Consider the following 12183-nt stretch of genomic DNA (forward strand, 5'->3'; position numbering starts at 1 on the left):
AAATAAAAATGAGAGACTACTCCCTGTGGATGATCTTATGCGCTCCCCTGTTTCCCCTGGTCAAGCCCTCCTCCCTACCCTGGGAGGTCAGAATAAGTCAAACATTCCTGGGGGGGTGTGGGTGGGAGAGAGGCTCAAGAGGGAGAAGATACATGTATACTTATAGCTGATTCACAATGATGTATGGCAGAAACAACACAACTTAGGAGACATAAGAGACTCAAGTTTGATCCCTGAATTGTGAATATTTCTGGAGAAGGGAATGGGAACCCACTCCAGTTCTTACCTGGAGAATCCTGTGGACAGAGGAACCTGGCAGACTACAGTCCATCGGGTCACAGAGAGTTGGACACGACTGAAGTGACTTAGCACTTAGCACAATTCATGTTGATATACAGCAGAAAACAACACAATGTTGTAAAGCAATTATCCTCCAATTTAAAAAAAAATTAAATCTTTAAAAAATCATACTTTTCCTTGCTCTAGTTCAAGGGTATCCAACCCCCATTAGGGGGGCCACTAATGGACCACTCAGCAGAAGGTGAGCAGCAGGGAGCAAGCAAGGCTTCATGTGTGACTCTCCATCACCCACATTACCACTGGAACCATCTGCCCCACCCCACCCCCAGCCATCATCATGGAAAAATTGTCTTCCACAAAACCAGGCCCTGGTGCCAAAAATATTGGGGACCGCTATTCTAGTTTACAGGCTTAACTACTCTCCAAGTAGCCCCAGTAATGTTGAAGCCTATGTGAAGGAGGAGAATACCTAGAGGGAAGGCCCTTGGGGCCCCAGAAGTAACCTGTAGCCTCACTGCCTGCTGCTCTCTCTTCTAAGGCAGGGTGTTTCTGGGGGGTAAGGAGACCAACTTGGCCCAGGCCCCCAGGTAACTTAGCAGGAACTAAGGCCCTGAAATCTGACTTTGGAAGACCCAAGGCAAATGAGTTGCTTGCCTGAAACTCAGTCCTCTTCTCGGCCAGGATAGGTTCCCACTGCCTGCACCTTCACCAAGCCCCGCTTTGGTATCACCCAGCCAGCCTGATTTGCCATCAGGATGTAGCTTACACATTGGGTTCTCCCAGAAGCCTTCAGTAAAAACCCATGTGCAGTTTAGGGGGGCCCCTTACAGGCTGCCACAGTGCCTTGTTCTTTCCCATTATACACTATTATTTAGTTGCCTGACTACCTCTCCCTACAGGGGCTTCCCTGGTGGCTCAGATGGTAAAGAATCTGCCTGCAAAGTGGGAGACCCAGGTTTTATCCCTGGGTCAGGAAGATTCCCCAGGAGAAGGGAATGGCTATTCACTCCAGTATTCTTGCTTGGAGAATTCCATGGACAGAGGAGCCTGGCGAACACTTATATCTGCCTAACTGCCAGGTAGGTAGCTCTAGGAGAGCGTAAACACGGGATCTATACTGTTTTTCCATGGTTGTATTCTTGAAGTTAGTGCAGTGCCTGGCACACTGTAGGAGCCCAGTGAATATTTGTTAGATGAATGAGTAGAAAGACTGGGACCATTCACATCATTTGCGTTCTATAGTGGAGCCCAGACGGAAGACTGGAAACAACATTTACTCTTAGTCTTCTTCTGTTGAATAAATCCACAGAACATTCCAACCTGAAAAGCACCTATTCTATTTCTATTCACAGTCCTGTGCCATCTTGGAGGAGAGAAAGATCCATTTATTTCTTTGTTTGTAACAGGTAACTATGTACCCAGTAGAAAATTTAAAAGACACAAAAGACCATACAGTGAATATAAGTTCCCGTCCATCACACCCCCTCCTTCATCCTCGTCCTCTCGCCCTCCCCAACCCGGATCCCCAGACAATTAGTTACTGCTACCGTCCCTGAATAAGAAATCTCTTTACAGACTGAAAAACTAAGGCAATCGGCGGTTATGCAACACGTGTAGTCTGTGGAAGAGAATTTTACAAATCAGTGTTTAAGGGACAAAACGCACCCAGGGGTCCTCAAGCCCCCGCCACAGCCTAAGTCCTCTGGACCCCCTAAGCCAACGCTTGAGAGTCGCGGGCCAGGGCAACACCTCGGAAGCAAGCGGCAGCGGAAGGGTTAACGCGCCGCGCCCCACCCCCACCCCCGCCCTCCCGAACGCCTCTTCCGGGCAGAGGGGGCGGGGCTACCGTCACTTCCTGGAGACTGGTTGAATCCGGAAGCGATCTCCCAGGACAGAGTTGCAGCTGAGGACCCCGGTGGCAGGGCAAGGTTCGGGATCATGAGTTGGTGAGTGAGGCCAGGCGGCGAGAACCGCTGGAGCCCCCGGCCCGCAATGCGCTTTGCCCTGCGTCTGTCCGAGTTGTGTCCCTTGGTCCCTGCTGCTCGCGGACCCTTCACCCCAGAGCAGGGCCCGACTGGCTCGGGATCTAGGGTCGTTCAAGGGGCCTTGCTCCGGTGCTTGCCGGCAGGCTTCATCTCTCTGCAGGCCTCATCGGGAAGTGAGGCGTGGGATCCCTTTAGCGTGGGATCTTGACGTTTGTTTCCTGACTTTGTTCCAAGGAGCCGGTACCGTCCGTCTTCTCTCGACAACGTGAAGGGAGCGACTCTCCTGTTACCTCCTTTTCTAGATATCCGTTGAGAAATATCTCCTCCTTTTTCCCTTCGTGAGCGTCTCTCCACCACTGCCAGGTGGCCCTCATTCTGACAATCTGAGCCCAGTTTACGGATCAAACCCCCTTGCTTTCAGAAGAGTAACCTTTGCCCCACTTAGTCTTCAAGAGGCAAACCGTGCTTCTTTTTTGGAAGATGCCAGAATTACACACGCACCCTGTCGGCACAGGACCAGACTAGTTTTCATCGTTTCCAGGGCCATTACCCCCTCATTGCTTTCCCTGTTAGCATAAGTAAGTGTAAATGTTATGGGAAGGAGGGAGTCTCAGAGTAGAGTCACAACTAAAGAGCTGGCAGGTGCGTTGCTATGAAACTGTCTGATACTTGACTGGTGATAAACATTTGATATTGTTCAATGGTTGATTTCTTTTGTAAAACTCAATTTGCTTGAAGGACTTCACCCTCAGACCCAAGGGCCTACATATTCACAACTCCAAACCTCAGGGCATCCAACCAACACAATAGATGTGCTGATCTGAATGCACTGCTCCCCCCTTCCCCCACCGCCCCCCCACCAGAGATGTACAGGATGAATCAGTCCTTTTGGAATCCAAGTTCTGTTAGCATAGGGATCATCTTTGCCACTCTCTTCTCAGAGTCTAGTCTGTTTCTTTACCAAAAGTACACGATAGCGAGTTATGAATGAGCAAAGATGGTAGAATATTCTTCAGGAAGGCTCTTGCAGGCTCTCATTTGGCCATCTGTGGAAACTAAGTTCTAGCCACAAGCAGCTGATGTCATTCAGTGTCAAGGACAGATCTCTGGTGTAAAAGTAAGCCATTTCTACCTAACCCCCCTTGCTTCTTAGATGAAGATTGACAAATATAAGACAATCAGCACCAGCACGTGGAGGGCAGCCCGGAGCAATGCTCTAACAAGCCCCAGCAGGAGCTGCTCCTTTTCCCTTCACCTTTGCTCCAGGAGGCGGATAGCGGGCTTGAGCCTTAAAAAGCTAATTTTCCCAGCTTGTTATAACCTAATCAGTGACGGGCAAAGTGGCGATCCTTCAGTTCCACTTCCTAGAGGAATTGCTTCCTTAAAGGGTCAACCAGGGTCCCCTTACTTTGTGAGATAGACGTCTTCTTTGCTGCATCTTGAATCTTTGGAGTTCTCTTACCTAATTTCCTCAAAGTGAAAAGCAGACAGTACAGGTGCTTTACATTGCTTAGACTGGCATTTACAGTTCTTAAGAGTGAATCGATCTTTTTTTCACAAATCGGAGGAGCAGAGCAGAGACCACTGAAGCCAAAGGATTCTGTGGGTGATCTGAGATGCATTGTTTCCACCTGTCTCACAGAACCCTTTTTTTCCTTAAAAAAAAAACTAGTAGCCTATTTCCTAAAGCCTTTCAGGCTGGAGAGAATTGAAATTGACAAGTAACTGTCCAGCCAAAGCTGAGATTTTTTCCAGTAGAATTAATTTACCAGTACACACACGTCTTGGCTCCTCCTTGGACTGAGGGTCACAACCAAAAGGGTGGCTTTGTCCCTCAAAGCTGAGGTTCCTTTCTCTTCCTCCTTAGAGGGCTTCTACGTCATCTCTTGCGTGGACCCTGACCCTCTCTCCCTGAGAGGGGAACAGCACGGGCGCCTGGGCACACAATCACACTCAGTTCCTGGCTCAATGGCTGGCAAGAGGACCGGGGCTGGATCCTTCTGATTCACTCCTGGAGTGGTTTTCCTGCTCCCAGAATGAATCCATCCATTCATCTGCGACTGGAATTCTCAGTGGGGGAAGAGACCAGAGTGACGTAGAGCCGTCATGGGAGGCTGATGCCCAAGGTCAAGTTCACCAAGCACATAGGATATGCCAGCCATCATTGAATAAGGCCTAGGGGCACGCAGCCCTTAGTCCCCAGAGGGCAACCATTGTTCTGGGCTAGACTGGGCTTTCAAAATGTCACAGTGAGAAATGTCCAATATTGGTGCCCTTTGCACACTGTGGACTTTGCATGAAGAGTGAGAGCCCTTTGTTCTCTGCTTCCTCAGTGCATACAGCCCGCCCACTGCCTGTTTGTTTAGTGGGCCCTTGCTGCCTTCCTGCACCATCCACCAATCTGCCTTTCAGCAAGGTGGCCAAGTGGTGGGCCCTGCTCTGAGGAAGGCATTTGATGTTCACATATCAGATCACAGATCCACCTCTTGGCCCTAAGCCAAGTGCTTCTCTCTTTCCCCTTCTCTTCCCCATCACTCCCTCTCTCCCTGGGTGTGTGTGTGTCTTTATTATGATGTGGAGGAAGAATTAAGTAGTATTAAGGATAGTGGCCTTAATCTTACTCATCTGTCTTCCTTGGAACCATACACCTTGACAATGATGTTAGGCTTCAACGACAAGGAAAAAGGAGCACTGCTGAAGGAAATCGGCCTGTACCTAGAGGCTCAGGAGTTTGAGAAGAAGGGAAATTAAAATCAGCACAAATAAACTTGGTAGGAGTTGGCGTGCTGAGTTCAGGCTCTGGTTCCCTCATTCACAGTATGGCCTGGTCAGGCGCTTGATCTTTCTCCATCTTGTTTTCTCCAGTGGATACTTTCAACTGACACTTTGTCACCCAGATCTGTTGTGAAAAGAATGGAAACCCTGCAGATGATTTTTTGTGTTTGTGATTCTTCTGGGTTTTCCTACCTCTTTCTGCCCCCTTAAACATTGGTATTCCTCAGGGAACATCTTTTTTTCACCCCCTGTTCTCACCCATCATCTTCAGGATAAAGGGTTAACTCTGTGCCATGTCTTATAAGGCCCCCTGGATCTGGCTATCCCCCTTCACTCCTGTGTCCACGGTTTTCCTGGTCTCTTGTGCCCCTGCTCCTTTCTACCCACTGCTCCTGCCCAAAATGCTTTCCTCCCCGTGCCCCACCATCCTCCAGGCCCACATCCGCTCATCCTTTGAGTCAGGGCAGGGCTTCCCTGGTGGTCCTGCCTGCCAGTGCAGGGGACATGGATGTGATCCGTGGTCTGGGAAGATCCCACATGCCTCAAGGCAACTAAGCCCGTGTGCCACAGCCACTGAGCCTGCGCACCCTAGAGCCCATGCTCTGCAACAAGAGAAAGCACCCACATGAGAAGCCTGTGCACCCCAACTAGAGAGTAGCCCCGATGCAACAACAAATGCCAGCCTAGCCAGAAGTAAAAAAAAAAAAAAAGTCAGGGCAGGTGTCACCTCCTCTGAGGGTCTTTCCTAAATGGCCCCTGCACACCTTGCCAAGCTGAGTGGGGTGCCCCTCCTCTGGCTCTCATTAGCATCTATACTTGAATTGCTGGCTTTTCAGTCAGCCCACTAGTCGATGAGTTGTTGAAAACAGTTGTCTCTTGGCCACCGTAGTAACCTTAGCACTGTCCCTGGCAATCCGTAAATGTTGACTAAATGTATGAATGAGGACTGTATTCCCATATACTGACTTGCCTTTGCTCAGGAAAAATGTAAGATAAAAATGTGCAAAAGCTACTTTACAAACTGAAGAGGGTCTAAGTATGCTGTCGTTAACATGAAGAAGTGGCTTCCCAGTCTACTGTCTGTTCTGTCCTTTGCCTTCCCTACCCACCCCCCACCCAAACGCCTTTATTCTCCAGCTCCACAGTGCTTCTCATATAGTTCTCCCACACTCTCCACATATCGTAAACATGTGCCTCTCACATGGTAAAGTCCCTGAGAGCAGGATCTATGGCTTCTCCATCTGTGTGTACACATGGTGTGTGGCACATAGTGGATACCTAATCAGTCATTGTCAAATGAATTGGATGGAATGTGAAGGAAGGACAGTAAACTGCTGGGTCAGAGGGAGACATCCATTCAATGGCAAACATTTTCTTAGGGGAGGCTCTTTTCCCTCTGGCACTACCATTGCTATCTTACATTCATACAGTATTTTTAACTTTGCAAATTATGTTCCCATCCATTATCTGATAGCATCCCTGCGTCTACCCTTTGAGGTTTGCAGTTCAGGTCTGATTATCTCCCTTCAGCAACTTATCTGAATTCATTCACCTCCCAGAACTGGAACTGAAGCCTGAGAATTCCTATGCTTGAAAAGGAACATTAGGAAAGGGGAAGACCATCCCCAAGTTGACTGGATCCCAGAGTCGGCTGATTAACATGAGCAGATTGGTAGTGAATTATAGGAAGTGACCGGTCTTATTCTGGGCCATCTTGGTTCCTTCCGACTATGGGGCCTCCCCGCCTGGGGTAGCCTTACCACTCACTCCTGTGACTTTGGACAGGCCAGCCTCTCCCCAAGCTTCTTCCTCCTCTATAAAGAGCCACATGCTCAGTTTTATCTGACTCTTTGCGGCCCCATGGACTGTAGCCTCTGTCCATGGGATTCTCCAGGCCAGAATACCAGAACAGGTTGCTACTTCCTCCTGCAGAGGATCTTCCAGACCCAGGGATCAATCCTTCATCTCCTATGCCTCCTGCATTGGCAGGCGGATTTTTTACCACTAGTGCCACCTGGGAAACCCATAAAGAGCATAGCAATGCCCATTGAGGAGCCCGTGGGATTCTGTATTCAACACTGTTTTGTGCACAGATGTAAAACTCTATTTTCCGCCATTTGTAACAAGAGGGGAAGGGACTTTTTCCTGATTTGGGAGCAGTTTGAAAGAGTCAAGCATCTTGAGTCCCACCGCTTCTTAGTCAAAGGCATTTTCTTATATTGAGTTGGCCAAGAAGTTCGTTCAGGTTTTCCCATAACATCTTATGGAAAAACCTGAGCAAACCTTTTGGCCAACTCGATTATTCTACTCTAAGTAAATGTATTAAGGTAGCTTTCAAATTGGCAGTTAAACTATTACAGTTGTCCCCAAACCATTAGTCTGGTGGCTGATCTACTAAATAGAGCCCACTGTAGTTCATTGAACATAGCGCTCAATGAATCTTTGTTGATTTAACATATATCAAGCACTAAACATTGGGGGACATTCCGAAGGCTTTAAGACTCTATCCTTGCCTTCATCTGGTGTATGAAAAGTGCCAGGGGTTCACAGGAATGACAGCGGATCACTAAACGTCCATGTAGCATCATCACGAAAGATGTCAAGCAGAGGATGTGACTGTAACTCAACGTTGACGTAGCAAGCGTGTCCTATTGCAGTGGGGAATGACAGAGAGGGGTGTACAGGTTGGAAAAATGGTGTGAGAGAAGTGCATGGAGATGGAATGCTTCTAGAGTGTTGGGGCGGGCAGTCAGGAGGCCAGCTTGTATTTAATTAATAGTGATTCAGGTAGAAGCTTCGTGGATGAGAGCTGGCACTCTGGTTGGGGCCCTACTGCAAGCACTTGCAGTGCCATGCTGAGGAATTGAAATCAAGCCTAGGCTTTTGAAAATTGCAGGTTTTTGAGCAGGGAAGTGGCAGGGCAAAAGCAATGATTTTTGTCAGGTTAATTTGGCAGTGGTCTGCAGGATAATTCAGAAGCGAAAGAATGGAGATGGGGGCGGGGCAACTTGGACAGTGGCTTCTGAAATTTTTTGACCACAGTTTGCCGTTAGAAATGCCTTTGATGTCAACACACACACACTTGAAATTAGTTTCACATTGGATGTGTGCAATGCACTCAGATATTTTCTATTATGTTCTATTTTGGTTTTTAAAGAAAGACCCACTTCATTGCTTTCATGACTGATTTTGATAGATGTTTACAGTGGAATGACATGCAGTAGTGTAAATGATCAGTGAGTGATGGGTCTTCTACACAGGACCCAGAGTTTATTACAGATATTCAGACTAGAAGCTTCTGCCTGTGACTCCAGCCTGGTCAAGATGGTGCTGTTTGTTTATTTGGTTCTTTGTCATAGGTTATAATAAATACAGAAGGGGCGGCTGTAAAGAACACTGGTTGGTTCTATATAAGAATTTATTCCATAGATTTGGAAACTGTCAACCACTTAACAGAAAAGAGAACCAGGTGGACAAAAGCCTCAGCCAAGATTTTCTGTGAATTAATTATCAAAGGAGGACTCCCCTGGTGGTCCAGTGGTTAAGACTTCAGGTTCCAATGCAGGGAGTACAGGTTCAATCCCTGGTCCAGGAGCTAAGATCCCACAAGCCTCGGGGCCAAAAAAAACCAAAACATAAAACAGAAGCAATATTGTAACAAATGCAATAAAGACTTTAAAAAATGGTCCACATAAAAAAAATCTAAAAAAAATAATATTCAAGGAGAGATTAAACCAACAGTGAGAAATGAGATGCCATTTCACAGCTACTGGACTGGCAAAAGATTCGGTAAATTTCGTCTAGCAATGCCAGGTGTCTGCGGAAGCAGTGGGAACTGCAGCCACTGCGTGGGGTGGGGGCGGGGAATTGATCCGCCCACTGGGAGGTTTTGCAGCTCCTCACGCAGTCAGAGTTGGGCCTACCCCTCACCCAGTTAACCTTTCACACCTGTGCAGCAGGAGACCTGCAGCAGAAATGTCCACTGCTTCATTGTTTGTATTAATAGATGTCCAGACGCTAAAGAAAGGGAAAATAAAACATGGTATCGTTACATAGTAAAATAAGCTGTAGTCAAAATGATTGAAGTCATGTGTGTCTCAGAAACATCAAGCTAGACATAAAGTTTCCAAATGGTACATTTAATATTGTACTATTTATATAAAGTTTGTGTGTGCTAAGTCACTTTAGTCATGTTAGACTCTGCAACCCTGTGGGGAACTGCTTTTTCTCATTTTTTGTGATTACACAACTCTGCCCCATAGAGGAGCTTTTTTACACCAAGCTCCTCTGTCCATGGGATTCTCCAGGCAAGAATACTGGAGTGGGTTGCCATGCCCTCCTCCAGGGGATCTTCCCGACCCAGGGATCGAACCCACGTCTCTTACGTCTCCTTCATTGGCAGGCGGGTTCTTTACCACTAGTGCCACCTGGGAAGCCCAGCACATATTTGTATAAAGTTTAGACCTGTAAAACAGTACTGTGTTGTGCTTATGGATTCAAATTTATGAAGTGAAAATATGGGAATAATACACCCTGAATTCAGGGTAGTGGTTATGTCGAGGATAATGGGGTGGGGAGAAAGAAGTGGGATCAGGTTGGAAAACCCCAGGAGCTTCAGCAGTATCTGTGCTGTTGTATAGATTGAAAGATAAGACCTGAAGTAAGTGTGGCTCAGTGTTAGAGTTTCACGTTGCTCTGTGGTAGATATATGAGTATTATACACATGCCAAAATTTTCTGTTTCCAATATTTCTGTAACTGTTGTCATGCCTCGCCTGACCAGCATCATGGCTAGGGCTGACCTCATAGCGAAAGAATCATTGCCTCCTGTGATCAAAAGCTGGGGATGACCAAGGGAGGGGGGCCTACAGGTGGATGTCCATCCCAGCCTTCCTCTCACTTCTCAGGACCAGACCTTCAACAGAGAAGAGGAAATGACAGAGTAAAAGCGCTTTTAAGATTCCTGGTTGGTGAAGTACAGAAGTGAGAATGAGATCAGAGCTAGTGCCTCAGCTTGTCTGGTGCTTCTGAGTCTCTGCATCTCAGCCTCCGCGAACCCATCAGAGTGGAGGTCAGGCCAAAGAAGACTTATCTCTGGCTTGTCCAGTAAGCAGGACAAACATTATACCTTCAAGTCCCTTATGGTCCCCTTTTATAAAATGGGAAAACCATTTTTTAAAAATGTCTGTCAAATAATTAGGAGTTTTTTAAAGAGAGGCAAAAAAAAAAAAAGTCCAAGCCACCTCTCTGAATTGCCTTCCTTACTTTCTTTTCTTGATCTTTGGATGTTCCAAAAGTCTCCGGACTTCTGTCACAAATCCTTTTACTGCTCAGGAGGAAGTCACCACTCAATTGTAAGCAAATATATCAACTTGATCCTGGTAGTGGCGATTATGTTGTGGGACTGCTGCGTGCTCCCCAAACAGAAAACAACCATTTCGGGTCTCCTGACGTACTTGACCTCTGTTTAACTCTGTGCAAGTCCCATCTAGGCCTCAGTTTGATTAGCATCGTCAGGATACCACCACCCTCATCTTTATGACGGACAGATACGGGCTGCTTATTATAGGTCGGGAACTATTGTAAAGAGTAAACTAATTTAGCTTTCACAGCCACCCTATACAATAGCTATATTATGACCCTATTTTATAGACAGGGAAACTGAGACACACAAAAATTAAGTCACTTGTCAAGTCTCACAGCTGGCAGTTGGCAAAGCCAGATCTTGAACCCAGGCAGCCTGGATCCAGAGTCTATCCCCTCACACAGTGCGCTGTCTCTTGAGTGAAATACGGGAGGGCAGCACTTTGAATGAACTGACGTAGCGGAAGCAGCAAGCACAGAAACTGGCAATAGTAGATGCTCAGTAAATGGCCTCTTTATTGGATGAACTTACTCTACACTCTGTGATTCATTCTGCCTTTCCTTTCAGAGGTCAGCCCCAGGAGCATGGGGAAGGAGGGATCACAGCTGAGCTGGGCGATTGTACTGGTCCAAGCTCTGAATCGGCCAAGTCACAGAGTCATGCCTTTTATTTTTAAACACACACACACCTCCTCAGTCCAGTGGCAAGTGAGGGTGGTGTCCTCTGTGCTCTGGTTTGGGATCCGGCTAATTTAGGGGAAGGACTGAGGTGGGGCTGGAGAGGCTGTGGTCGTAGGCACTGGAAACTGGTCGTTCATAGCTCAGGCCATTGGTCTTTCTGATGGGATCTCTCCCGTCCTTGCTCCAGCTGAACTTTCCTTGGCCCCAGGCATCGTGGCCAGCTGGCCCTTCAGAGAAGATGGCATCCCTTGAGCAGCTGCTCCTCCGGAGCCAGCTGACTCCCTGTAAGCCCTGCCCTGGCCCGGCCTGCTGTTTCCTCTCTCTCATGGTCAAGGTGGTGGTAGCCTTGGTGGGGGCCTCAGACCAGAGCCAGCAGCGACCCGAGAATAGAGTGACAGAAGGCTGGGGGAGGAGGGGCTTGTCCTTCCAGCCTGCAGAAGCTGCTGCCTTTCGCCCACCTTCCTGCTCTTGCCGAGACGGTGACTCAGGCCCAGACCACTCCCTGGGGAGCCAGGATTTCAGCCACTATCAACTGCCTCCTACTCTCTGCTCAGCCCTCCCTCTCCCCACCACCCCGAACTCTGATCTTTGCTCAGCTGGAGATATCTGGAAGATGGCGGGGTGGGGGTAGACTGAATCATTCCAGGGTTCTCTCCACCCTCGGCGGGGGCCTAGGCCCGTTCAGGCTCCATAGAAACAAATCCAGGAGGCCCAGTGAAGGCCAGGGAGGAGGACATAGGTTTTAGCTTCTTTCAGCTCTTCTTCGTGATGGACTGGAGGACTCTCCAAAGAAGGCAGGGCTTGAGAGATGTGCTGGGGTGACCAGGGGGATCCCCACGCAGCTGCCATCTGGGGCTGCCTCTCAGTCTCTGCCTCTGCTGTGGAGGGGGTGGGGAAACAAAAGATTGAGAAACCCAGCAAATTGAAAAGGCACAAGAGCCGGTTTTGTAAATAGACATTACACAAGAGCAGGAGTTTTTTGGGAAAGGTTTTACTGAGACAGAATTAGCCAACTGGCATCCTGCTGCTAATAGAGATATTTACTGTTTGAAAAGTATATTTGTAGCTTTGGAGAACAT

The 12183-nt window shown here is 47.9% G+C and overlaps 1 protein-coding gene across 2 annotated transcripts in view; it reads left to right on the forward strand.

The window, feature by feature from the left end:
- Positions 1 to 2143: 2143 nt before the first annotated feature.
- BIN3 (bridging integrator 3) overlaps positions 2144 to 12183 on the forward strand; it is a 50645-nt gene continuing 40605 nt past the window's right edge. Inside the window, exon 1 of one of the 2 annotated variants that reach the window (XM_070375576.1) lies at positions 2144 to 2246. Coding sequence is in view for 1 of the 2 variants with exons in the window: in XM_005895323.2 (XP_005895385.1) it covers positions 2239 to 2246 (8 nt within the window). In the remaining variant the exon portion in view is untranslated. The remainder of the gene's footprint in view (positions 2247 to 12183) is intronic. The other variant, XM_005895323.2, reaches the window with a different exon arrangement.

The sequence above is a fragment of the Bos mutus genome, chromosome 8 (assembly GCF_027580195.1).
Source record: "Bos mutus isolate GX-2022 chromosome 8, NWIPB_WYAK_1.1, whole genome shotgun sequence".
In the NCBI taxonomy this organism is placed as follows: Eukaryota; Metazoa; Chordata; class Mammalia; order Artiodactyla; family Bovidae; genus Bos; species Bos mutus.